Here is a 27,783-nt window from a genome sequence, read left to right as displayed (position 1 = left end):
TCAGTATGCGAGCCATGAGGGCGGTCAGGGTTCGACGGGCACCCCTTTCTCGTTGGGAGGCCATTCCCAGCTGGGCCTCCACCGTCTTCCGTGCCCATCGTCTCAGGTCCTCCCACCATTTCCGACAGTGGGTGCTCCACCTGCCATAAACCTCCAGGGTCCCACATCCTTGGCGATGGCACGCCATATACCCTTCTTTTGATGGGCGCTGACCTGCAGAGGCAATACACACAGGAAAATAGATTTAGACAAACAATCCTGCCTGTTAAACATATGGCCCACCATACCCGTTTCCATCACCATTTACACACACATGGCCCAGCACACAACCTGTATGCCGCCCAGAGGACATCCACCCACCCCTCTTACACGAGGCCTTCACACACATAACTCCATGCATTCATGCCCCATGCATCGTGCTCACAGTGTACTCACCTGTTAGTCTGGAGGACCATATAGCAGTCTGTACTGGGGTAGGACCCCTTCCACCAGTCTCTCCAAGTCCTCCGAAGTGAAGGCTGGGGCCCTTTCCCCGGTCACACGGGCCATGGTAGGTTCCAGACAAAGGTCACAGCAGCACATGCAGTGTAGGTCCACTCCTATGGAAGGTCAGGTAGCAAGTGAGGAATATGATAGAAAATGGCAGTCACGTCCGCGGCAGTGCATACTGTCACCGCTGGCGTAGATCACCATTGGCCACTGTACCCAATAGGGCCCAATGTTAACCAGTGAGGAGTTGCACGGCGGTTCCCAACCGTCTCCCACAACGTCGCACAACATCAGCGGAATTACCTCACTTACACCTGTACCTCCACACAGGACAGGCGGATGCCATTTCAGGGAGGGGGGGCAGGCCCTGGAGTAATGCTGCGTCACAGCAGATATTATGACATACTGGACAAATCCCAATGACCCATTACATGTTTACAGGATGCAAAGTCCTGTTGTAGCTCCATTGTTCAGTTTGTGACCAGATCCTTACTCTTGGTCCCTTAGATTGCTACCGCTGTGGATGAATAGGAGATGGAGACATACCCCTGTGTACAGACCCCTGGAGGACTTGGCAACACAGGAGGACAGGCACATTATCCTCACCTATAGACTGGACAGGGCCACAATCACAGAGCTGTGTGCCCAATTGGAGCCTGACCTGATATCTGCCATCCGGATCCCCCTCTTGTGCAAGTGCTAGCAGTTCTCCATTTCCTGGCAACTGGTTCTTTCCAAGTGACAGTGGGCTTGGCAGCAGGAATGTCACAGCCAATGTTCTCATTGTCTGCCCTGATAAAACACACGTGCAGCTACATTGTTTTCCCCCAGGTTAAAGATTTGGCCACAGTGAAGACCGAGTTCTATGCAATGGGACATATCCCCAACATAATTGGGGCGATTGATGGAGCACATATTGCATTTGTCGTCCTCCCCCCCTGCCAGAATGGACAGGTGTTCAGGAATCGGAAGAGTTTCTACTCTATAAATGTACAGATGGTGTGTCTTGCGGACCAGTACATTTCCCACGTCAATGCTAAGTATCCTGGATCGGTGCATGATGCCTTTGTCCTGAGGAATAGCATCATCCCAAATGTGATGGCCCGAATACAGAGGCACAGGGTGTGGCTAAAAGGTGAGCCCTGGTTCCCACCCAGTAGATGTTGGTGTATGGGTATGGTGTGGGCCATATGGGATAGTGTGTGGCTAAATATTGTCCCTCAATATTTGCAGGTGACTTTGGTTACCTAAACCTATCATGGCTGCTGACTCCTGTGAGGAATGCCAGGACAAGGGCAGAAGAACGTTATAATGAGGCCCATGGGCAAACCAGAAGGCCAGGTTTATTTGCCTCCATCTAACAGGTGGATCCCTGTACTACTCACCCAAGAAGGTCTGCCAGATAGTGGTGGCTTGCTGCATGTTGCATAACCTGGCCCTCAGACGCCATGTCACCTTCCTGCAGGAGGAGGAGACTGGAGATGCCCGTGTCCCAGCAGTGGATGCTGTGGACAGAGAGGATGAGGAGGCAGAGGATGGGAAGGAGGACAACAGAACATCTGTGATCCGACAATACTTACAATGACACACAGGTAGGACAGTGTTACTTCACATTTCAGTGACATTTGTGTGGCAATGGCATGCTGATATTTCCCACTTCTATGCCCACTTACTGTTCCCTCTGGCAATTCATTTTGCAGATGTTCGTGACCTAACATATACTCCTGGTGTGATCACTGCAGCCAGCTACAGGTCATTAATCTATGCTCATTTTCTGTACAGTTGATTTGCAATGTTTGTACATGTTTCAATGAATGCATATTTGATATACATGACATACTCCAAACTTTTTTTTTTTCCCCAAGGGTGTTTATTGAAGTGCTAAAATATGGAGGGGCAAGTGCAATTGGATGGGGTGATGATGGAGGAAAGTCCAGGGTATTGTTCCAGTCTGTTTGTAGCACAGGTACATTGTCCAAGGGGACATAGGAAGGGGAGCAATGGCAGTTCAAGGGTGAAAGAGTGGGGCACAAGGGTGACAATCAAGAGAGTCTCATTTCCTGGCTTGGGAAGTGTCTGTCTTCTGTCTGGATCGCAGGGAACGTTTGCGGGGTGTTCACCTTCTGCAGGGGGAGGGATGCTGGTGGCCTGTGAGTCCTGTGGCGGGGCCTCTTGGCCACTGGTGACAGCGGAAGTGGAAGGCTGTTCAGCTGTCTGGCTAGTGGCAGGGGCCCACTAGTGTGAGAATGCCTCCCTCATTATATTGGCCCTGTCTGCCAGAACCCCCGCTATGGAGATCAGGGTGTTGTTGATGGCCTGCAAGTTCTCCCTGATCTCCTGGTACTGCCCCTCCTGTAGCCGCCTTTTCTCCTGCACATTGTCCAGTATCTGGCCCATCGTGTCCTGGGACTGTTGATAAGCTTCCAGGATCTCTGCAAGTGCCTCCTGGAGAGTCAGTTCCCTCAGCCTGTCCTCCCCCTGACGCACAGCAGTCCTCCCAGTTTCCTTGTTGGCCTGTGCCTCTGTTCCCTGAACTGTGTGCCCACTGCCACTGACCCCAGGTCCCTGATTGTCTTGGGTATGAGGTGTGGCCTGGGGTCCCTGTAGAGGTGGACACACTGCTGATTAACGTGTCCTGGGGACAGAGGTCTGGGTATGCTGGGTGGGTGCTGTGGTGGTGTTTCCTGATGGGGGAGACTCTGTGGTGGTATGTGACTGGGCCTGGGTAACCGGCTGTCCAGTGGTCCCTGATGGGCCAGGTAGGTCATCCAGATCCTGAAGACCAGAGTTGCTGTCATCACTGTGGGCCTCTTCTGTTAGGGGACTGGTTAGTGGTGGCACCTTCTCTCCGCTGACATTGGCTGGGGTACCTATGGGGATATAATTGATGTGTTATGGTTTCTGTGTCTGCCATATTCTGCATCCGTGGCTTGTCCTCTTTGGTTGTATTTGCCTTGGCAGCTTTCACTTGTGTACATTGGTACATTGGTGTATGGTGGGATAGTTACTTCTCTATAGTGTGCATGCTTTAGTGAAGTGTGTCCATGCAGGGCTGTGAGTGGTGTCCATGCATTGGTAGAGCATGCAAGGCTTGGCATTGGGATGAGTGAGGTGTGATGGGGTGTGTGGGAAGTGGTGGAGTGATGGGAGTGAGGGTGGGGGTATGTGATAGCATGCAGGTAGGGGGGTAGTAGTAGAGAGTTCACTTACCAGAGTCCAGTCCTTCTCCTACTCCGGCCAGGCCCTCAGGATGCAGGATTGCCAAGACTTGCTCCTCCCATGCTGTTAGTTGTGGGGGTCCACCGCCAGTCCTCTGTATGGCGTGCTTTTGTCTTGCTGCAATGAAACGTACCTTCCCCCGTAGGTCATTCCACCTCTTCCTGATGTCATCCCTAGTTCTGGGGTGCTGTCCCACGGCATTGACCCTGTCCACGATTCTCCACCATAGCTCCATCTTCCTACCTAGAGATATCTGCTGCATCTGTGCTCCAAATAACTGTGGCTCTACCCTGACAATTTCCTCCGCCATGACCCTTAGCTCCTCCTCTGTGAAACGGGGGTGTCTTTGTGGTGCCATGGATGTTGTGTGAGGTTTGTTGGTGAGGGTGTGTTGGGTAATGTGTTGGGGTGTGTGATGTGGGGTGCGTGAGTGGTGTATAGGTGTGAATAGTGTGTGGCTCTAGTTGTGTCAGTGGTCTTGGTGTCTCTCTGGTGGCAATGATTTGTAATGGTAAAGGGTTGTAGGTAATGTGAGTGTGTTTTTATAGAGGTATGGGTATGGGTGTTAGGTGTGTGTTGTTTGAATTGTCCAATGTGGGGTTGTTTTGTTTGTGTGTGTCCATTTTGCGCGCGACGATATGTACCGCCAATGGTTTACCACAGTTGAGTGTCCGTCGTGGTGATTCGTGGGTCAGAATGTGATGGGCGTTGTTCTGTTGGCGTAACAGTGTGGGTTTTGATACCGCCAGTTTATCACTGGCCTTTTTGGCTGGTTGGATTTGTGTATGTGGCTGTATACTGACAGATCGGTGTGTGTGTGTGTGTGTGTGTCATAATATGGTGAACGGATATCTGCCCCGGCAGCGGTAAGTTGGCGGGCGTCAGCGTGGCGGTAAGTGGGACTTACCGCCAATGTCATAATGAGGGCCTTAGTCTTTCGGGATCCCCGCACCTATAGGGCTGTCTGCCAATGTGCACTTCAGCATGGATGAGGCTGTCTGCTTGTGTGCAGAATTTGAGCTCCCATTGCCAGGTAGAGGCCACAGAGAAATATGACAGTCACTGCCCCTAGTGTTGCACTATGTCAAGATAAGTGCTGCCGCCTTGTGGAGCACTGTGATCTAGAGAGGCCTTTCACCTTGTTTGTGCTGCTCACTGTATGCTAGGAGTGGGCCCGGGTGAGGCTATGAGGGCCGTTGCCCTGCTGCAGTGTTACATCGAGAAGAGGTTCATCGCCATGGGTAGCGCCATAACCTGCAAGAACCATTGCCCTGCGTGTACTGGTGCAACTCTCGTATGTCAAGAGGGGACTGTGGTGAAGTGAAAGGACATACACCCTGAATCAGTGTGCACCTGTAAATGAAAAGTATGTAATGACCCACAAAGAAAAGAGCAACTATTCTACTCCTCAAATCTGGGACCACCCAAAATGTGCTACCAGACGCAGACAGATACCACATGACTGGAGGAGTGACATGGATATATGCCACCTCGACCACAGCTTCTTGACCTTTTGTTATGCCATTAGTTGTGTTTGACCAATGACTTTGTGTTTTACCACTGTGCATATTAGTTGTTCAATGTTCATCAGTAGCACATTACATTCTGTATTCAGTTTAGCTGCCTATTGGCTTTAACGTGGCATTAGGCATTACATTTGGTATTTAGGTTAGCTGCCTATTGGCTTTAACATGGCATTAGACATTACATTCTGTATTCAGTTTAGCTGCCTATTGGCTTTATCGTGGAGATCGACATTGCAGTTGAGACATTGCAGATGAGCTGTGTTTTTCCACATGATAGACCAAGCTGTGTTTTTCGTATTGTGTTTACACCGAACCCTAGCGTGATAAGAGAGCGTATATTTTGTGTTTTCCTCTTTATCCAGCCTGGGAACAAGCGAGGTGTGGAGACTTAGCCACTCTCCAACTCTTGTTCTGTTCCCACTATGTACAGTAGCCAGCATGTTGTGACTAAGGGGCCTGTTAGCAGGCTTTTTGCATTATAAGACGATGTCCCTGGGCAGCAGCAAGAGGGAATTTTCCAGGACTTCAGTCAGGAGCGGACGTCATTTGCCTGACCTCCCATTTGGGTGGAAAATCTCTTTCTCGCAGTTGAACAGGAGTCATCAACTTGCAGACGTAAGAAAGATGAAGAGCAGTGCCCTACAGTGATGAATTTTGACTTTTATTCTTTGCGTTGAAGTTATGCTATAATATGATCACATGTATTTGCTGTGTACATTGCAATTGAGAAGTACTTTGATATATTTTGCTTTCATTACTGTGAATACTTTTAAACGTGTGCTTCCAACCTACTAATCTCGTCTCTCAGGAACCTTGTGGTGAAGTAATAATACTAAATGTCTTCTTTAAACTAAGAAGTGCATTCCAGAGAAGTTTTGTCAGCTCGGTCATAAGATAAGGAAAGCAAAACACCTTTTCTCACTGCCGGGCTGCAAAATCACTCCTGAGGACTCTGAACCATCACTCCATCTAGAACAGGTAAGACTGACTACCAAGCCACTGGGACCTGGAGGAAATTGCTCTGACTGATACTGTACGGCGGAGAGACACATTGCCTGTTGCAAAGCCATCATAGAACTTCTAAGACTTGAATTAACTGCTGAGCCCAAGCTTGGATGTTGCACGTAAATGGGGGATAACCATGATCTTTAGAAGGGGAAGTGGGACTCTAAAGTTGATTTACTTTGTGTTAGTAGATAAATGCTCAGTTTTTCATAAAAGCAAGTATTGTACTAGACAACCATTCTTTGGGGTTGCTGGACTTAATTTGAGTTGTGAGCCTGTGTTCACCCTACTTTTACCTACTCCCTGAGAAGCATTGGACTGCTTGACCCATGCTACTACTAAAAGTCAGGTGCTGGAGGGGTACTTGGTCCAGTTGTTGAGATCCCATATTAGGCTGGGACCCACACAACAGGGGTGAAAGGTCTCAACCTCCACTGTTAAATCCAGTAACGCCTACTTGCAATGTGGCCCTCTGAAAAAGGTTCTGCTACCCGTTGGTCAAGATCTCACAGGTATTCTATTATAGTGCGTAGCAGTGGCCATTTTTTTTGGACCTCTGTTATAAAAGGTGACACCACCCAATGCAAATTGCTACTCAGTGAGAATTCTTGATATTGCTAGCATCGTGCTGGAGCGCTCCTTCTCGCAAGTATCTTTTTGAGTGCAAAGATACTTTTTTTGTGACAAGAGATACCATAGGAAAATCTGGTAGACTCTTCAGGTAGGAGAAACTATTCTCCCAAGCTGTATGATGTTTAGCTTTCTACTTTTTGTAAGAACAGTGCTCTGTCGCTGTGTGTGTCTTAGTCTTTGCAGGACAAGAGTTGGTACCAATATCATTGTTTAGTATAAGTTTAAAGGTGCTTTTGGAAATGAGGATTTTCAGATTTAAGGAGAATTTGGAATGCAAAGATTTCCGGCGACAGTGGAAACATAGTGAGTTTATTATCAAAGGTTGATGTTTGACATAAAGATCTTTTAAAATTTGGTACATGAATATCTGGACTTATAGACTGTGGTGCATTACCTGTTCTGTATGCATTTGGGTCATTATCTTTGAATTCTGTCCGAAGATAGCATTTACATTTTCTACATTGTGCAGTCAAATTTGTAACAAAACTTGCAGTTTAACAAGGACATATTTATTTTATTTTTTAGCAATACCAGCGTTACAGCCAATAGTACATGATCTCTTCGTTTTAAGAGGAGCAAATAAAGCTGATGCTGGCAAAGAGTTAGAAACACAAAAAGAAGTGGTTGTGTCAATGTTGCTTAGACTTATACAGTATCATCAGGTAAGATTTAAGTGTCCTGATTCTATTGATTCCTTCTTAAATGTGTTAGTTTTACATCGAATTTACTATTCCTAAATGAATTAATTGAAAAAATTGAATGTGAGGAGTTGTTTCCAGACAACATTTTCTTATGAAATGTGCTGTGCTTTTTGTAGGCCATCCTGTTTTAAGTGTAAACCTATAATAACTGATAAACCCCCATTGAAAGGGTAACAGCCCTCATTAGTGTAAACATATAAGCATTGATAGCACCCGAACTACCACAAACTAAAATGCCATTCAAAGAAAGGAAATTGAGAGGGAATAAGTGATTTTTATTTTTTTCTGAAAGGGCAACATAGTTAAACTTATGCAACATATCAGCAAAAAACTACGCTAAGATTTTTCTGCTTGCTTTTGTTGTGTAGGTATGCCACCAAAATATTGTTTATTTTTCCTTTTGTTTCCCCCAGTTGTGTGCTGTTTGATCAGAGATGCGGTGTTTACAAGCATGTTATAGGTCTGCTCTAATTATTTTGTACACTGTAGAGAATCTGGGAATATTAAAATCATATTTGATCTTTTGGAAGCGTTTCTTTCTTTTACTGACTCGTGAAAGGGCTGGATCATATGAATCTTGGCCAATATGTACAATCACATTTACCCACAGACACAGAATGGGTAAAACCCTTTGATACATCAACTCCCTTTTCTAACATGTCAGTGTTGATAGCAGGACACCTTCTAAAGACCCTAGGCCTTAATTATTCGGTGCAAGGTGCAGTGACTGCTGCCTGGGAAAAGAGTGTTGTCACCAAGCATATGGGATAGTGGTGAACACTTGTCACAAGACTTTCCACATGCCAAAACAATTCATATCTGCAAGGTGTCCCATTGTTATGTGTGTTACCTTCAGCTAATCCTGACATTTTACCCACCTGCATTTTACTGCTGGGGTTTTTGAACCCATAGTAAGAATGTTAAGAGCAAACTTTCAAGTCTTAAAATACAATGAGATGTGTGTTAAAAGGTCTGGACTGACTTAAAGTGATTAATTTGCTCTGGGGGCATTTGGCAGCTACGAATGTTTATACAACAGCATCCCCACATTAATATAGTCAGGAAAAGAGTGCAGAAAAGCAGTGGTGAGCATGCTTAAAGCATCAAGTTTAAGGTGTCCTAGAATGCAGGGCTACACATTAATCTGGTTAAATCCAACATTTTAAATGTTTCACAAGGTATGATGCTGTTGGTGCGGGTTGACCCCGACTACAGTGTCATAACATGCAGTAAGGAGTAGGTGAATGACCCCCAACTGTGTCCAGGAATTAGTTTATTACATCATTTGAATATAGCACTGCTATATTATTTTAATCTACTAATAGTCCTGTAAACCAGGCAGAGGGACAACTTTCTATGCTCTCCATTACTTTTCCTTTAAATTAAATATGTTCTTTATAACAGTCCCAGCAAAAAAACATGTTTTGTAAACACTGGAAAAACAGTTGTTGTCTATTTTATGGGTTAGGCTACTTAATAAACACTGACAAGCACTGATTTGAAAAGGATTGGAAAACACAGAGAAAACATCTCCGAAATCCACAAAAACTAAACACTGAAAAAGGGACAGCCTAGCTGTTCTGTTTGCTTTCATCATGCCTTTTTTAATTATGATCCTCACCCGAAGGGATAGGCAAGAATATAAGGATTAAAAAAAGAGAATATTACACGTCTATTACAAGAATCAAGGCTCATTTTGCCTAAATACGAGGATAACCTAACAAATAAGCAACAGTGATAACATTTCTTATAGAATATTCTTTTTGCCAGTCATTTATTAACAGTACAGTGCTTGGAAGGGAGGCAGGATTACCCATGCAGGAAGGAACAGTTAGGCTTGGAATGCTCATAGGGAGAGCCAAGAAAGCATTGTGCATCTGATAGAGACTTCTAGCTGCAGATTCCTTACCATAGAATTTCCAGGCATTAGCTTGGTTTCCGGAACTTTTGCTGAGCTATAGCCCTGCGTGCCGTCGGGTGGCTTTGTTCGGCTTTGTGTGGCATTGATGGAGCGTTTTATTTTACTTTTTGTCGAAGTTTTTCTGTGTGAGGATGTCATTGAGGAAGGCTTTATTCAAGCTAGAGTGGTGACCTACCTATGCCACAGGCAGTGTTTTGTGTGCATGGCACCCTGAGGGGGATGCCATGTCGACTTTGCCTTTTTCTCCTCACCAACACACTCAATCTGCAAGTGTTAGGTGAGGGGTCCCTTAAGGTGGCATAATACATGCTGCAGCCCTTAGGGACCTTCCCTGGTCATAGGGCCCTTGGTACCACTGGTACCTTTTGCAAGGGACTTAGCTGTGTGCCAGGGGTGTGCCAATTGGGGAAACAATGGTACTTTTTTTTGTGACAGAACACTGGTGGTGGGGCCTGTTTAGCAGGGTCCCTGCACACTCTGTCAAGTCAGCATCAATATCAGGCAAAACGTGGTGGTTGGGGGGAGGGTAACTGCAACTAGGGCCATTTTCCTACACACAGCACTAGAAATGTCACCATGGTGATGTCAATGGGGCCATACAGCTCCCACGTCTATACCATTCCATCAGTTTCTCATCATTTTGTTCCGTGCCCTTAGAACCACAAAGAGAGTGATATAAACTGAAGCAATGCAGTGCACCAGGTTTGAGTCAAGCCTTATTAATGAGGTCTATGACCATCCTTCAGAAAAGGAAGGTGGGCAGTATTGATGAGTAGTCTGCAGAAAATAAAGTATCCACCAGAAAGATCGTCACTGAAGGTACGTAACTTTTTTCCTTAAGCTGGGTTCTTCCACCTCCATTGCTGGAGATGGGCCACGACCAATGCCATCTAGGGAGACAGGGAGACCTTAATCTCATGTCTGATTCAAGCAACTAAAAGTCTTGGTGATCCTGGCTGTAGAACAGTGCTGTTGAACAATGTGTGGAACTCATGATCCCAACTTTAGACCCCAAATACAGACACAGATTTGATTTAGTCTACCACAGCAGAAGTGGTTAAAATTTTGATTTACCATAAACACAGGCCAAGGGACTAGCAGGGAATCACACTTTGCTGTCTGCCACCACTGAACTAGGCTTCATAATGTTTCAGAGGCCTAATACTTCCCCTCTTATGATTTCTTGTTCCTATAGTGCATACCTGATCAGATGCGTCATCTCTGATGATGACACCGGTCCTCACTACCAGTAACTCTTCCTGAAGTCAAAGAGACGTTTGATGAGCACAAAGAATGTGTGTGTGTTGATCTGAGTATGCCCGTGACCAAAAATCGGTACCAGATATCCATTCAGCTCACTCAGAGCAGGGGTGCACCTCCGCCACCATGCAGGGGACTTTTCTGTCCCAGCATGTACCCAGAGAAAATTACCTCTCAGGACTATTGACTGAGAAGATATAATTTTCTGTCCCTTCTCTTAATGGGGATTGAGATGGCTGCCAAAGGCAATGGTTTTTATATTCTCTATGTACAGAATGGTGGTGAAATGGCCTCGTGACAACAGACTCGCAAAAAACAGGTTTGTAGTCTATAATTCATCTCACGTGTTAGGAATTGTTAACATATATAGTGTCATTCTCTATTATAAGTAAGAAATGTATTTGATTTAGCAGAAATCATGTATAAATATTAATTTATGTTGTAAAGCCTTTTAACAGTTGTTTTCCTTTTCAGGTGCTGGAAATGTTCATTCTTGTGTTGCAACAGTGTCATAAAGAGAATGAGGACAGATGGAAGCGATTATCCCGACAAATAGCAGACATAATTCTTCCAATGCTAGCAAAGCAGCAGGTAAAGGAAAGGACTTTAAAAAATAATGATATACTAGATCTACAGCTAAATATCATACATGGGAAACCTTTTCTAGTCCACATTTTTTTCCTACTATCATTTTCTTCATTTCAAGTGTGTATCAAAATAGAATTGTATTTGTTCAGCTTACTTGTATAATAATTAACCCTGTAGTAATTGGTAAATAGAACTTATGATGAGACCACAAATGAAGGCCTTTCTATTGGAGACTCCTTCCTACAAATTCCTCATCGTAAAACCTTCACAGGATTCAGCCTTAACCCCGATGACATTTTGCAGTTCTCCATAACCAGGACCAGGTGGTGCTGTTGAGGCAGCGGTGATAGGCTGTGAACCACCAATCGGAAGAGGAAACCAGCATTGGCAAAGCCAATAGGTCTTGCATTTTAGTTTTGCCAGTGCATACTATTAGCTTTGCCAGTGGTTTTTGGCATCTCTTTTTCCACATTGTAAACTATTTTTAAAAAGAGTTACCTCCATATAGCTAGCACTACAGAAATAAAAATGGCAGAAAAACAGGGTTGAGCTTTTAGCGTTCTCCCCAGCCTGGGTACCTGCCAATTTATACGCCACACACGGAACTATGTATTACACATCTTTATTCTTCAGCAAGTAGCTGTGAACTCCACATTCTAAAGCTGAATTCACTTTACCATGTTCTAAAACTTACATCTAGCTGCAGATTTCTTACTTTAGAATCTTCCCCAGGCGCGAGTCAGGATCTGGAAACTTTTTTCCCATAGCACGTCTGCGCTTTGGAAGAAGGTGTCACTACTTCTTAGCAATGTCATCCACCGGATGTAACACCAGCGGAGTCTATTTAACCCCCTCGCCGATGTCAGTTCCTTCTTTTCCGAGCTTGCAACGCGGATCTGGTAATGGTTGGCATGCTGTTTTTGGCCTACTTTGATGTTTTTGTCAACGGAGCAGTGTGCTTTTTCCTGTCTATGTCTTCGGGGTTCAAACCCTGGCGGTCCTGTGAACGACAGATGTCTGCTACAGATCCCTTCTCGATTTGTATGTAGTGCCTTGGCGAGCACCATGATCCTGTTGCCAGCTTTGGCCAAAAGGTATGAGGGAGCGTCGTATGAAGCTTCTGATGGTGTGGATGTCAGAGCCATCCCGGCGTTGACCAAGGTCTCCTTCTCGTACTGATGTCAATTTGCTGGCCCGTTCAAGGAGTCATTCTTGTGGACGCCATTCTCCATCAACTTCACAAGGTAAGTCTCAATGCCAGCGATCGAAGTCACAGAAGTTGCCGACTTCACCTCATACAGCCTCCCACCATTCCTCAGTTGAGGAGTCAGAGTCTACCACAAGTCTCCCTCCTTTTCCAGGGGCTGGGGCAACTCTAAACCAGATACTTGAGTATTACGTTTCCCTTCACGCTATCTTTGGTGAACCACCTACCTCTGGAGCGCTTGTGGGTCCCAAGGAGGTGCAGAGTGCCTTGACTGTGTGCACACCGGCGGGTTCAACCTCCGCTTTAGTTAGGCCTTCAGTTGATCAAGCCATTACAGTGCTGGTGCACAGCCTTTCGGAGTTTCCTCCTTCGGCACCTATATTCGATCTGCTGACTCCAACGTCTCCAGTGGCTAATCGAAGTTGAATCCTTCTGAAGTAGAATCCAAGAAATCACCTTCTTGACATTGGGTATGGCACCAGTCATGCCAGTTATCCTTGATCTCCCTCCACATTCTGAATAGTCTCCTCATGCTTGTCCTTCTGAGGCACATGGTGGAGAGGTGGTAGAGAAGTTGGATATTCATCAACCTCATAGAGAGGACAGTTGGCTAGCTGACGCAGCTGCGGCTAGTGACTTAGTTTCTTCCCCAGCCTCAGGCCTACTTTCTCCTCCTGGGCTTGCTACGGGGGTGAGCTTTTCTCTTGCTGACATGCTAAGCAGTGTTCTGTAAGTTAGGATCTAACACTTCCTTCATTAGCATTAACTTTGGATCCTCTAATTGATGTCCTCCATCAAGGCCAAACAGGGGTTGAACCACTGCTTCCTTACAGCAAAACCCTACATGACATTTTGTTGGGGGTAGGGCTAAGCCTGATACAGGGGGCCCCTGTTGAGCGGGCTATATCTCAAAAGCACCAACCTGCTCTGGGTGATCCAGTTTGCCTCATTAGACATTCTACTCATCGTAGTTTGGTGGTACAGGCTACATTAGCCTCCCGTGATATTGAGTCTCTCCCACATGTACGAGCTGACAGAGATTCCAGGAGTCTGGATGTGTGTGGCAGGCATATTTTTTCCTCCACAGGTACTGCTTTATGCTCTGTTTATATGTCTTGTGTTCTTGGACGTTTCCCACATTGTTTGTGGGACTCATTGGCAAGCATCTTTCCTACACTTCCCGATATCATCAGGGGCACTCTTGCCCCTTGATTCAAGATGGCCAGCAAGCAGCTAAACTAATCATTCAGTGCAGTATGGATACTACTGACTATGGGCCGGGCAATGGCCATTGCATTATGTTGCCGTGTGTGGTTAAGCACCTCTGGATTTTCAGAGACAGTTAAAGCCACATTGATTTATATGCCTTTTGATGGTGTCCATATATTCGGTGCACAGGCTCACTCTGCTTTAAGCCATTTTCGTGACAGAGGTGAAACTGAGAATTAGCTGGGTTCCTATCTACCTCTTTGCCTGTACTGGATTGTAGGGGGTTATTTGTCTTTACTTGTTTCACAGTTGAGGGATGGTTTGGCAATGCTGTGAGGCTTTTTCAGTTTTATGTCTGTTCTACCTAACGGTGTTCCTGCTTGGCAGTTGTTATTCTTCCTTAAATTGTCAAGAATAGAGTATTGAGGTGTATATTACCCGGGAACCTATGGAGGTTTCATGCCTGATGCTTCAAGGCTACTTTTATTATAATTAGTGGTGTGAAAGTGGTAGTTCTCCACTTCAAGTTTGTCCATGGCAGCTTCTTAGCTGTTTAACTCTTTTTGATTCTTTTTAATACCATATGTAAAGGTAATATTGTTTACTTTACTCTGAAGGAGAGCCAGTGTTGATACCTTCGTGATATGTACCTTACGCTAGGTGGAGTATTGTTTTGTATGCCTTGTTTATTTATATATATATATATATACATATATTTATATATGTATATATATATATATATATGTTCAATGGCATGTGTAGCTGCAGATACACATGCTGTGCACATCCCGCCATCTGGTGTTGGGCTTGGAGTGTTACAAGTTGTTTTTCTTCGAAGAAGTCTTTTTTCGAGTCACGAGACCGAGGGACTCCTCCCATTTCGACTCCATTGCGCATGGGCGTCGACTCCATCTTAGATTGTTTTTTTTCCGCCATCGGGTTCGGACGTGTTCCTTTTCGCTCCGTGTTTCGGGTCGGAAAGTTAGTTAGAATCTCGGAAAAATCGTCGGTATTGTTTGCGTTCGGTATCGGGTTAGTTACAACAGATCGACACCGAATTAAGAAGAGCTCCGGTGGCCCTTCAGGGTTTTCTTCCATCCCCGTCGGGGCCTGGTCGGCCCGGCCACATGTCTCTTCAAGGCTGATGGAACGGACCCCATTCCGCTTCTGTCCAAAATGCCATAACAAGTATCCATATACAGATCAACATCTGGTCTGTAACTTGTGTTTGTCACCAGAACACAAGGAGGATACTTGTGAGGCCTGTCGAGCGTTTCGGTCCAGGAAGACACTCAGGGACCGAAGAGCAAGAAGACTGCAAATGGCGTCGGCGCCGACAGGACAAGAGCGTTTCGAGGAGGAGGAAGAAACATTCTCCACCCAGGAGTCGGACTCTGAGGAGATCGATCCTGAGTAAACGCCGAAAACCGTGAGTAAGACGTCGAAAACAAGAACTCACGAGAAAAGCGCTAAAGCCCAGGGGACGCCACCGCCAACAGGCCATGGCTTAACCCGAAAAGTAGGTGACCGTTCATCGGCACCGAAAAAGGGCGAGCTGGTGTCGAAGTCATCCGACTCCGGTCGAGATACCGGCACACAGCAATCTCGGGCCCGAGATAGTGGCTCAGAGAAGACTCGGCACCGAGACAGTGGCACCGAAACGGGTCGGCACCGAGAGAGCACGACGCCGAAAGTAAAAAAGGTTTCGTCGGAGCCGAAAAAAGCAGCCGAGAAGGTTTCGGTACCGAAATATCCGGCCTCGGAACCGAAAACAAGTTCCTACACTGAGGAACAAGGACTGTCCACACAAATGAAGACACATAGATTTGGACAGGAATTACAGGCAATAGAGCCAGATCACACACAAAGACGGCTCTTTATTCAAAAAGATACAGGGAAGATCAGCACTCTTCCTCCAGTCAAAATGAAACGCAAGCTTGCCTTCCAAGACAAAGACAAACAGCCACACGCAAAGGTGGCTAAACAAGTAACACCGCCACCATCCCCACATCACTCTCCGCAACCATCACCGGTAGCCACTCCACCAATGATGCAATCCCCAACTCATACAGGAATGAGTCAAGATGACCCCGACGCATGGGACCTTTATGACGCACCAGTGTCAGATAATAGTCCAGAATGCTATCCAGCTAAACCATCGCCACCAGAGGATAGTACAGGCTACGCACAGGTGGTGTCAAGAGCAGCTGCATTTCATAATATCAGCCTTCATTCAGAGCCCATTGAAGACGACTTTCTTTTTAATACACTGTCGTCCACACACAGCCAATATCAGAGTCTTCCTATGCTACCCGGAATGCTAAAACACTCCAAACAAGTGTTTGAGGAGCCTGTTAAAGGGAGAGCCATTACTCCAAGAGTAGATAAAAAATATAAACCGCCACCAACAGACCCAGTGTACATTACACAACAGCTAACACCAGACTCTGTTGTAGTGGGAGCAGCGCGCAAAAGAGCCAACTCTCATACTTCAGGAGATGCACCACCTCCAGATAAAGAAAGTTGAAAATTCGATGCTGCAGGCAAAAGGGTGGCGGCACAGGCAGCAAACCAGTGGCGTATTGCAAATTCGCAAGCTTTGCTAGCCAGATATGATAGGGCCCATTGTGATGAGATGCAACACCTTATTGAACATTTACCCAAGGAGTTCCAAAAAAGAGCGCAGCAAGTAGTAGAAGAAGGACATGGTATCTCCAATAATCGGATACGGTCAGCAATGGATGCTGCAGACACAGCTGCTACAACTGTCAACACAGCTGTAACAATAAGGAGACATGCATGGCTGCGTACATCAGGATTCAAACCAGAGATACAGCAAGCTGTGCTGAATATGCCATTCAACGGACAGCAGTTGTTTGGGCCGGAGGTGGACACTGCGATCGAAAAACTTAAAAAAGACACTGACACGGCCAAAGCCATGGGCGCACTCTACTCCCCACAGAGCAGAGGCACATTTCGAAAGACACAATTTCGAGGGGGGTTTCGAGGGCAAACCACAGAAGCCACAACCTCACAAACAAAGCCCACTTACCAGAGCCAGTATCAGCGGGGAGGTTTTCAGGGACAATATAGAGGGGGACAATTTCAAAGGAATAGAGGAAAGTTCCAAAGTCCCAAAACTCCTCCAAACAAGCAGTGACTTCAAGGTCACAAATCCCCAACACATAACACCTGTGGGGGGGAGACTAACCAAGTTTTACAAACATTGGGAGGAAATAACAACAGATACTTGGGTCTTAGCAATTATCCAGCATGGTTATTGCATAGAATTTCTCAAATTCCCTCCAAACATCCCACCGAAAACACACAATATGTCAAAACAACATATAGATCTTCTAGGACTAGAAGTTCAGGCATTGCTACAAAAAGCAGCAATAGAGTTAGTACCAAAACAACAAATAAACACAGGAGTTTACTCCCTGTACTTTCTGATACCCAAAAAAGACAAGAGTCTGAGACCTATACTAGATTTCAGAACATTGAATACCTACATCAAATCAGATCACTTTCACATGGTTACATTACAAGACGTAATCCCACTGCTCAAACAACAAGACTACATGACAACACTAGACCTAAAGGATGCATATTTCCATATACCAATACATCCTTCACACAGAAAGTACCTAAGGTTTGTATTCCAAGGGATACATTACCAATTCAAAGTGTTGCCATTCGGAATAACAACTGCACCAAGAGTTTTTACAAAATGCCTAGCAGTAGTAGCTGCACATATCAGAAGGCAGCAAATACATGTGTTCCCGTACCTAGACGATTGGTTAATCAAAACCAACACGCTAAGACGGTGTTCACAATACACAAAATATGTCATAGAAATCCTCCACAAACTAGGTTTCTCAATCAACTACACAAAGTCACACCTTCTGCCGTGTCAAACACAGCAATACTTAGGAGCAACAATCAACACAGCAAAAGGGATTGCCACTCCAAGTCCACAAAGAGTTCACACATTTCACAATGTGATACAAACCATGTATCCAAATCAAAAGATACAAGTCAACCTGGTGATGAAACTACTAGGCGTGATGTCTTCATGCATAGCCATTGTCCCAAACGCAAGGTTGCACATGCGGCCCTTACAACAGTGCCTAGCATCACAATGGTCACAAGTACAGGGTCAGCTTCTAGATCTGGTGTTGATAGACCACCAAACATACATCTCGCTTCAATGGTGGAACAGTATAAATTTAAACCAAGGGCGGCCTTTCCAAGACCCAGTGCCACAATACGTAATAACAACAGATGCTTCCATGATAGGGTGGGGAGCACACCTCAATCAACACAGCATCCAAGGGCAATGGGACATACAGCAAAAACAGTTTCACATAAATCACTTAGAACTGTTAGCGGTATTTCTAGCGCTCAAAGCATTTCAACCCATAATAAGACACAAACACATTCTTGTCAAAACAGACAACATGACAACAATGTATTACCTAAACAAACAAGGAGGCACACACTCGACACAGTTGTGTCTCCTAACACAGAAAATATGGCATTGGGCGATTCACAACCACATTCGCCTAATAGCACAATTTATTCCAGGAATTCAGAACCAGTTAGCAGACAATCTCTCTCGGGATCACCAACAGATCCACGAATGGGAGATTCACCCCCAAATACTAAACACTTACTTCCAAATGTGGGGAACACCACAAATAGATCTATTTGCAACAAAAGAAAACTCAAAATGCCAAAACTTCGCATCCAGGTACCCACAAGATCAGTCTCAGGGCAATGCGTTATGGATGAGCTGGTCAGGGATATTTGCTTACGCTTTTCCCCCTCTCCCACTCCTTCCATATCTAGTAAACAAATTGAGTCAAAACAAACTCAAACTCATACTAATAGCACCTACATGGGCAAGACAACCTTGGTACACAACACTACTAGACCTCTCAGTAGTACCTCATGTCAAACTACCAAACAGACCAGATCTGTTAACACAACACAAGCAACAGATCAGACATCCAAATCCAGCATCACTGAATCTAGCAATTTGGCTCCTGAAATCCTAGAATTCGGACACTTAGACCTCACACAAGAATGTATGGAGGTCATAAGACAAGCTAGGAAACCTACCACTAGACACTGCTATGCAAATAAGTGGAAAAGATTTGTTTATTACTGCCATAATAATCAAATTCAACCCTTACACGGATCTGCCAAAGATATAGTAGGATACTTACTACAATTGCAAAAGTCAAAGCTAGCTTTCTCTTCAATAAAAATACATCTGACCGCAATTTCAGCCTACCTGCAAATTACGCACTCAACTTCATTATTTAGGATACCAGTCATAAAAGCATTTATGGAAGGCCTAAAGAGAATTATACCACCAAGAACACCACCAGTTCCTTCATGGAACCTCAACATTGTCTTAACACGACTCATGGGTCCACCTTTTGAGCCCATGCACTCTTGTGAAATGCAATATTTAACATGGAAAGTTGCATTTCTGATTGCCATCACATCTCTAAGAAGAGTGAGTGAAATTCAAGCATTTACCATACAAGAACCATTTATTCAAATACACAAGCATAAAGTAGTTCTACGAACAAATCCAAAATGTTTACCAAAAGTAATCTCACCGTTCCACTTGAATCAAACGGTAGAATTACCAGTGTTCTTCCCACAGCCAGATTCTGTAGCTGAAAGAGCACTGCATACATTAGACATCAAAAGAGCACTAATGTACTACATTGACAGAACAAAACTAATTCGAAAAACAAAACAACTATTTATTGCTTTCCAAAAACCTCATACAGGGAATCCAATTTCTAAACAAGGCATTGCTAGATGGATAGTTAAGTGTATTCAATCCTGCTATCTTAAAGCAAAGAGAGAGCTGCCTATTACACCAAAGGCACACTCAACCAGAAAAAAAGGTGCTACCATGGCCTTTCTAGGAAATATTCCAATGAACGAAATATGTAAGGCAGCAACATGGTCTACGCCTCATACATTTACCAAACACTACTGTGTAGATGTGCTAACGGCACAACAAGCCACAGTAGGTCAAGCTGTACTACGAACATTATTTCAAACAACTTCAACTCCTACAGGCTGAACCACCGCTTTTGGGGAGATAACTGCTTACTAGTCTATGCACAGCATGTGTATCTGCAGCTACACATGCCATCGAACGGAAAATGTCACTTACCCAGTGTACATCTGTTCGTGGCATTAGTCGCTGCAGATTCACATGCGCCCACCCGCCTCCCCGGGAGCCTGTAGCCGTTTAGAAGTTGATCTTGAACATTTGTAAATTTGTAAATATATTACTTTAAACTTCATTATGTACATACGTATTCACTCCATTGCATGGGCACTATTACTAGCATACACAACTCCTACCTCACCCTCTGCGGGGAAAACAATCAGATGGAGTCGACGCCCATGCGCAATGGAGTTGAAATGGGAGGAGTCCCTCGGTCTCGTGACTCGAAAAAAGACTTCTTCGAAGAAAAACAACTTGTAACACTCCGAGCCCAACACCAGATGGCGGGATGTGCACAGCATGTGAATCTGCAGCGACTAATGCCACGAACAGATGTACACTGGGTAAGTGACATTTTCCATATATATATATATACACACACACACACACATATATACACACACACTATACCTTCATTTGGGGGGTACTGAGTTGCTCCCTCTACAGAAAGTTATTTTTCTAACTTGTTAGATAAGGTCTAATATCCCTTATAAGGAACTTGTAATATTAACTACATGGGGGTGTCAGTATATTATTTAATTTGTCACAGACTTTTTAAATAAATATATATATGTGTGTGTGTGTGTGTGTGTATATATATATATATATATATATAACTCTTTCACTAAATCTGTTGTGATGCTTGGCACAATTGGATACACTCTTAAATATCACTGTAAGCCCCAACTAAATGGGTACACCTCTACCCAGGGCATGGGCTATTACGGGTATGCCCCTGAGGGCAGCAGCACTGATTGTGCCACCCTCTAGGGCCATACACCCAGATGCACCCAGAACTGCCATTTGCAGGCTGAGTGTACTGGGGCAAACCTAAAAAGACAAATTCGACATGGCTCACTCCCTGTGTGCCTTGTCCACCCTACACTGCATATGTTATGGGTAAGTCACCCCTCTATCAGGCCGTCCAGCCCTAAGGCAGGGTGCACCATACTATGGGAGTCATTATGACCCTGGTGGTCTTTTGACCGCCAGGATAAATATGGCGGTCCCATCACCAACAGGGTGGCAGTGTAGACCTCCACATTATGATACCCAGCAGTCCTCAAAAGACCGACGGCGGTATAAGGAGCCGGCTTTCCTTCATGATTTCCACGGCGGTAGCACCGCCACGCAAACCATGGCGGACAGGCTACCGGTGACAGGGAATTTCTTCCCTGTCACCCGTAGACGGCCCCTTCCCTCCCCTGCCCCCCCTTCAGCCCCAGCGCCCCCTCCCCTCACTCCCACCACCCCACATACAAGCACACAGACACCCACACGCACCACGCGTACCCCCATTCACCTACACTTTTTTTTATAACTCTTTTTTATTGAGTTTATAATTAAACAACTTAAAGACAAAGACCAAAGAAACAAGCAGTTCAATTCAGTGTGAGATACCACAATGTCCATTGCTCTCCTGAGCGGTGGGGGATGACACATACAGACAGAAACCTGGAACATATCCAGTCAGATCAACAATAGCTACCCCTACCTCCCCTTCCCACGGAGGTCATATGTAACCAAGTCATTCATATACCCTATTGATCAGCGTTACCATATTACCACAGTTGGTTGTCACCTGTATGCATATCATAACATTCCACAGTCAACAATCATCATCAGTGCTCCAATCAGAGCTGGACTCCTGAACCCCTGTGAAGCGTTGTAATAATGTACTCCAGGCCGTTACGTCAGTCAGAGCCCTTTCCTCCCTACGTGTCAGTTTCATGTTTTGCTCTTCGGCAACACCCCATTCCAAAACATCACGAATCCAGCTAGAAAAAGATGGGCTTCGTGTACTCATCCAGCCTATAGCCACCCTGCGCTTAGCCAGCACCAGTGTATGCTGTGCAAATCTGTATGGGATGCGCATACCCCGTGGTCTCCGTAATATACACAGGAGGCAAGTCAATGGCAGCGCTTCGAACCCCAGACTGGTGACCCCATCTATTTTCCGAGCCACCACCCACCAAAATTGCTACACCTCCCTGCAGGACCAGGCTAAGTGGAGAAAGGATGCACCTGCCTCCCCACATCGAGGACACCTAGTCTCCCTTGTCTGGTCCATCTTACTGAGTCGAGCAGGCGTAATATATACTCGATGAACAAAATTAAAGTGCAACAACTTAATCTGTGGTTACAAGAGACCGTGCGTACCAGAGACAGTGCCATATTCCAGTCTGCATCTTCTAGCAGCTCTTCCAGTTCTTGATCCCAAGCCCTACACTGCACACTCCACCCCGCACGATCCCCACGCAGCACTGTATAAAACAGGGTTACCAAATGGGGATCCTCTCCCCAATTTATTAACCCGTTCAATACCCTTGATGCTGGGGGGGGGTCGGGGGGGGGTTTACTGGGAATCTAGACCAGACCTCTCGAGCCACACTCTTGATCTTGGCATACTGCAAGAACTGTATAACGTTCAATCCGAACGTATCTCGCGCCTCCTGAAAGGAGATAAACTCCCCATTAGGGTATAAGTCACCTGCCACCAAGCAGCCACCCATTCTCCAAGCTTCCATTGACATAAAAGTATTCATATCTCGAAAAGGGGCTAGACTCCAAATCTTTAGTTCCCTAACAAAGGGGGCACGTCGAAATGTTTTCTTAACCGCCTGCTCCCAGACCCCTGCTGTAGTCTTAACCAAATAAGGGACAGGAGTCTCCGACCGACTGCCTGTCATTAATGCGTGCACCAGTGCCTCACCTCCCAACATGCCAGTGAATAGTCACTTCTCCCAATTGTCCGTCTGTGTCATCCACTTACCAGCATGTTGTAAATGAGCTGCATAATAGTAGAGTCTAATATTAGGGAGTGCCAAGCCACCATCTTCCATGTCCCTTTGAAACTTGGACAATTCCACCCTGCTACGACGGCCAGCCCAAACTAAGGAAATCAATAAGCTGTCTAGGCGATTGAAAAGCCGAGCTGCCAACGGAAACAAATAATTCTGGACAAGATAAAGACACCGCGGCAAGAACACCATCTTGACCACAGCTGCCCTCCCCATCATGGATAGAGGCAGCTTATTCCAGAATGAGACAGAGCACTCCAGACCCTTCGCCACCATTATGAAGTTGGCTCTGTGTGTGCACAGAGTCCAAGGGTTCCCCTTAGAGGTTGATAGTGGCAATAATAGATAATACTAATGCTCTATTTGTGTTAGTGTGGTCGAGCAGTAGGCTGATCAGAGGGTAGTGTTAAGGATTTGTTGTGCACACACAGGCAATATATGGGAACACACACTCAAAGACTTAACTCCAGGCCAGTAGGTTTTTATATAGAAAAATATCCTTTTCTTAATTTATTTTAGAACCACAAGTTTCAGAATTCAAGTAAAGGGCTGGAGGACAGTAGCCAATGGCTACTGTCCCGAAGGGTGGCTGCACCCTCCTTGTGCCTCCTCCCTTTGGGGAATGGGGCACATCCCTAATCCTATTGGGGAAAATCCTCCAAAGCAAGAGTTAGGATTTTCTAAGGAAGGGCTCACCTCAGCTCAGGACACCTTAGGGGCTGTCCTGGCTGGAGGGTGACTCCTCCTTGTTTTTCTCATTATCTCCTCCGGACTTGCCACCAAAAGTGGGGGCTATGTCCAGGGGGTGTGCATCTCCACTAGCTGGAGTGCTCTGGGGCACTGGAACACCAGGCTTGAGCCTTTGAGGCTCACCGCCAAGTGTTACAGTTCCTGCAGGGGGAGGAGTGAAGCACCTCCACCCAGGACAGGCTTTGTTCCTGGTCACAGAGTGCACAAAGGCACTCACCCCATGTGTCCAGAAACCCGTTTGGATGTGGCAGGCTGGCAGAAACTGGTCAGCCTAGCTCTAGTAGTTGGGCTGGTATGCAGGGGGCATCTCTAAGATGCCCTCTGTGTGCATTTCTCAATTAATCCCACACTGGCATCAGTGTTAATTTATTATGCTGAGAAGTTTGATACCAAACTTCCCAGTATTCAGTGTAGCCATTATGGAACTGTGGAGTTCGTTTTTGACAAACTCCCAGACCATATACTTTTTATGGCTATCCTGCACTTACAATGTCTAAGGTTTGGCTTAAACACTGTAGGGGCATAGTGCTCATGCAACTATGCCCTCACCTGTGGTATAGTGCACCCTTCCTTAGTGCTGTAAGGCCTGCTAGAGGGGTGGCTTACCTATGCCACAGGCAGTGGGTTGTGGGCATGGCACCCTGAGGGGAGTACCATGTCGACTTCGTCTTTTTCTCCCCACCAGCACACACAAGCTGTGAGGCAGTGTGTATGTGCTGAGTGAGGGGTCCCCAGGGTGGCATAAGACATGCTGCAGCCCTTAGAGTCCTTCCCTTGACTGCGACTGCCCGATAACAAAGAACCTGAGACCTGGAAGAAGCACTGCACACTGGTGCTGGGGCCTGGTTAGCAGGGTCCCAGCACACTTTCAATCATAACTAACATCATCAAAAGGCAAAAAGTTAGGGGGTAACAATGCCAATAGTGGCAATTTCTCACACACGTGGACTGAAAGTCAATAGAAGTACTTTCCAAGGCATGCTTTGTCCAAAGGGTGTTGTAGTTTTTGAGGACAGACAGTTACATAGATCGAGATGAGATGAGGAAACCTGACCCCATCTCAGAGAGCTTGTTTAGTGGCAATGATTCCACAAGGTCCTTCATGGTCAACTTGCTGTTGCAGACTCTCTGGTATGACAATTCTTGAACCCCTCTAGATAATTCTTTCTTGTGTTACAGACAGTTCATCTTTGACATTTATGTACTTCTCATAATCTGTCATTGGTAAGAGGTGGAATATGTTGTTTCCGTGACTGATGGGTAATAATGTCTTTTAAATTTAGCATGTCACTAACTTGATTCGTGGCAATGACTATTTGTTCCAACAAAATGGCAGTTGGTGTGGTTGATTTTGCAATCAAATTATGTAGGCTTCAGCAGTTTTAGATGGGATGACCTTGACATTGTGTAGGTGCTCTTGAGAAGTAGTCAGTAGGGTTTGGTCCTTCCCTGGATGATGCACAATTGTGTAGTTGTTCTCTTGCATTCGTAGACCCCCGTGTTTAATCCGTTGGGGCATCTTGGCTTTTGGACTGACAAAGATAGTCACCAGTGCTTGATGATCTTTCACAAGCTTGAAAGATTTTCTTTCCAGGAACACATGGAAATGTTGACAAGTCCATGCCACTGCTAAACTTTATTTTTCCGGTTGTCAATGTGCATGTTCAGTCTGTGACAAACTTTTTTTTGTAATAAACTTTTTTTTTTTTTTAGGAGATAAGCCACCACGCAGTCAATGTACAATTACATAATCAAGTACAGGGTGAAATTACATCTTCCCCCCCTCTCAAGTGTCGTGTCGAGCGGCACCTCCACATGAAGTTAATAACCTCCCTCACCCCCCAGCTTGATTGGGCACAAATTTATATAGTGGGATTCTGTTGTGCCTCATGCTACTTTGTGTTTGCCCTAAGTGCTGCAGCATGTGTTGTACCAATCTAAGGGACCCCTCACCAAACACATGCACACTGCCATTGCTGATTGAATGTGTTGGTGGGGAGAAAAAGGCAAAGTCGACATTACATCCCTCTCAGGGTGCCATGTCCACAAAACACTGCCCCTTGCATAGGTAAGTCACCCCTCTAGCAGGCCTTACAGCCTTAAGGCAGGGTGCTCTACACCACAGTTGAGAGCATAGCTGCCTGACCAATATGCCCATCCAGTGTCTAAGTCCATAGTTAGACATTGTAAGTGCAGTTTGGCCATATTAAGTATATGGTCTGGGAGTTTGTCATTACGAACTCCACAGCTTCATAATGGCCTCACTGAACACTGGGAAGTTTGGTATCAAACTTCTCAGCACAATAAACCCACACTGATGCCAATGTTGGAATTACTCTAAAAAGCACATAGCCCCACTTTTGTCGGCAAGTTTCATGGAAAACTTAGGAAAAACCAGGAGAAGTGACCACTTCAGCTGGGACTACCCGTAAGGTGTCCAGTGCTCAAGTGATCACCTCCCTGCAGAATCCTCCACCTTAGTTTGAAGGACAGGTACCAGTAAGGTTAGGAATGTGTCCCCCTCCTCAAAGGCAGTGGGCACAAGGAGGGTGTAGCAACCCTCGGGATCAGTAGCCATTGGCTACTGCCCACTGATCCCTGAAAACACCCCTGAATCCAGGATTTAGGGGCTCCCCTGAACCCAAGTCATCAGATTCCTTGCCTCTGCCAAGCCTCCAGAGGACTTCCTGCATCACAGAGGACCAAGAAGTCCTGTTGCCAGCGGCCCTGTCCAAGAAGAAACAACATCTAAGGACTCCAAAGACTCCCCGGATCCGTGAGTCCTGATCACTCTGCACCCAGTGCCCATGGCCGGTATCCAGGTGGCCCAACCAACTAGAGAGGATCCCCAGGAGATTCCGAGCAAGTGCCCACCCTGGGTTGACCTCTTCTGTCCCCCACGATGACACCTACAGTGTAAATCCAGAGGACCCCCCTCACCGCGAAAGCTCCAGATGAAGATATCCGACGCCCAAAGGTACACTGCACCCTCAGCCCCCAGGCCTTGAAGAATCTGAAATCCAGTGCAGCAACATTCAGCAGGCGACCCTCCTACTTGTCCAGGCTGTGGCTTTCCGAACCGACCACCTGGACCCAGCCTGCAGCATCTAAGTGATCCCCTCAAAGGAAAGTCATGGTAGGCCGATGCTCTGTTTGCACCCTGCATCCGGCCGCCCCTGTGCCCCTGAAGGTGTGAGTTTGGTGCCTACTTATGCCCCCCCCCCCAGTGCTCCTCTAAACCCCTCCCAGGTCTGCCCTCTGAAGACGCGGGTACTTACCTGCAAGCAGATCTGAAACCGAGTACCGCCAGTCTCCATAGGAGCCCATGTTGAATTTGCCTCAGCTTTGACCATTGCACCCGGCTGGCCCCGTGTTGCTGGTGGTGGGTGTTTGGGTTTAACTTGAACTCCAACCTGTGGACTTCCTAACCCCCGGAGACTGGAACTGTAAGTGTTGTACTTACCTGCAAAACATACTAACTTTTCTCCCCCCCCCCAAGGAACTTTTCTGGAAATTGCAGTGTCAACTGTTAAAACAGATTATTGTCATTTATTCGAAAACTGTACAACTTACCAATTCTAATCAAAGTGGTATTGATACATATGTGAAATACTAATTAATGTATCTACTTACCTGCAACTTGAGTCTTGTGGTTGTAGAAATGAATTAACAAAATATATTTTTGCTAAAGAAAAACAATTGGTCTGGAGTTAAGTCATTGAGTGTATGCTTCTTATATTGTCTGTGTGTAGAACAAATGCTTTGACTACCCTCTGATAAGCCTAACTGCTCGACCACACTACTACAAAAGAGAGGATTAGTATTATCTATTTTAGACTCTGTTAAGCCTCTGGGGAACCCCTGGACTCTGCGTACCTTTTGATATATTATATAGAGAGCCAGCTTCCTACAGTGACCAACCCCCTTGTAGGGTTATTTAAGGGCTCACTTGCGGATAGGTCCTCAGATTTGTCAAGCAAGACTCTACAAGGAACTCTCTGCAAGACATCTTCTGCGCCTGGCCTCTGGAACTGCTGCTGGTCTTCACCTGGAACCGAACAAGTCTGCTTCTGGTGGGAAGGCTCCCACTGCAGCATTATTTCACCGGATTTTACAAGAATTCTGCAACATCCAAGGCTGTGTATTCTCCAGGGTCATAAGGACTCAGTTTACATCAGGAAGCTAGAAGTAATCTCTCTTAGAGTGAAGTAG

General features: G+C 45.8%; 1 protein-coding gene across 2 annotated transcripts in view; it reads left to right on the top strand.

Moving 5' to 3' along the window:
- HTT (huntingtin) overlaps positions 1–27,783 on the top strand; it is a 1,416,422-nt gene that overhangs the window by 710,645 nt on the left and 677,994 nt on the right. For both annotated transcript variants that reach the window (XM_069203496.1, XM_069203501.1), the window contains 2 exons: positions 7,398–7,534; positions 11,229–11,345. In XM_069203496.1, coding sequence (XP_069059597.1) covers positions 7,398–7,534; positions 11,229–11,345 — 254 coding nt within the window. The remainder of the gene's footprint in view (positions 1–7,397; positions 7,535–11,228; positions 11,346–27,783) is intronic.

This window comes from Pleurodeles waltl, chromosome 1_2 (genome assembly GCF_031143425.1).
Source record: "Pleurodeles waltl isolate 20211129_DDA chromosome 1_2, aPleWal1.hap1.20221129, whole genome shotgun sequence".
In the NCBI taxonomy this organism is placed as follows: domain Eukaryota; kingdom Metazoa; phylum Chordata; class Amphibia; order Caudata; family Salamandridae; genus Pleurodeles; species Pleurodeles waltl.
The sequence above is the reverse complement of the archived record's forward strand: the minus strand, read 5'-3'. Positions and strand labels throughout refer to the sequence as shown.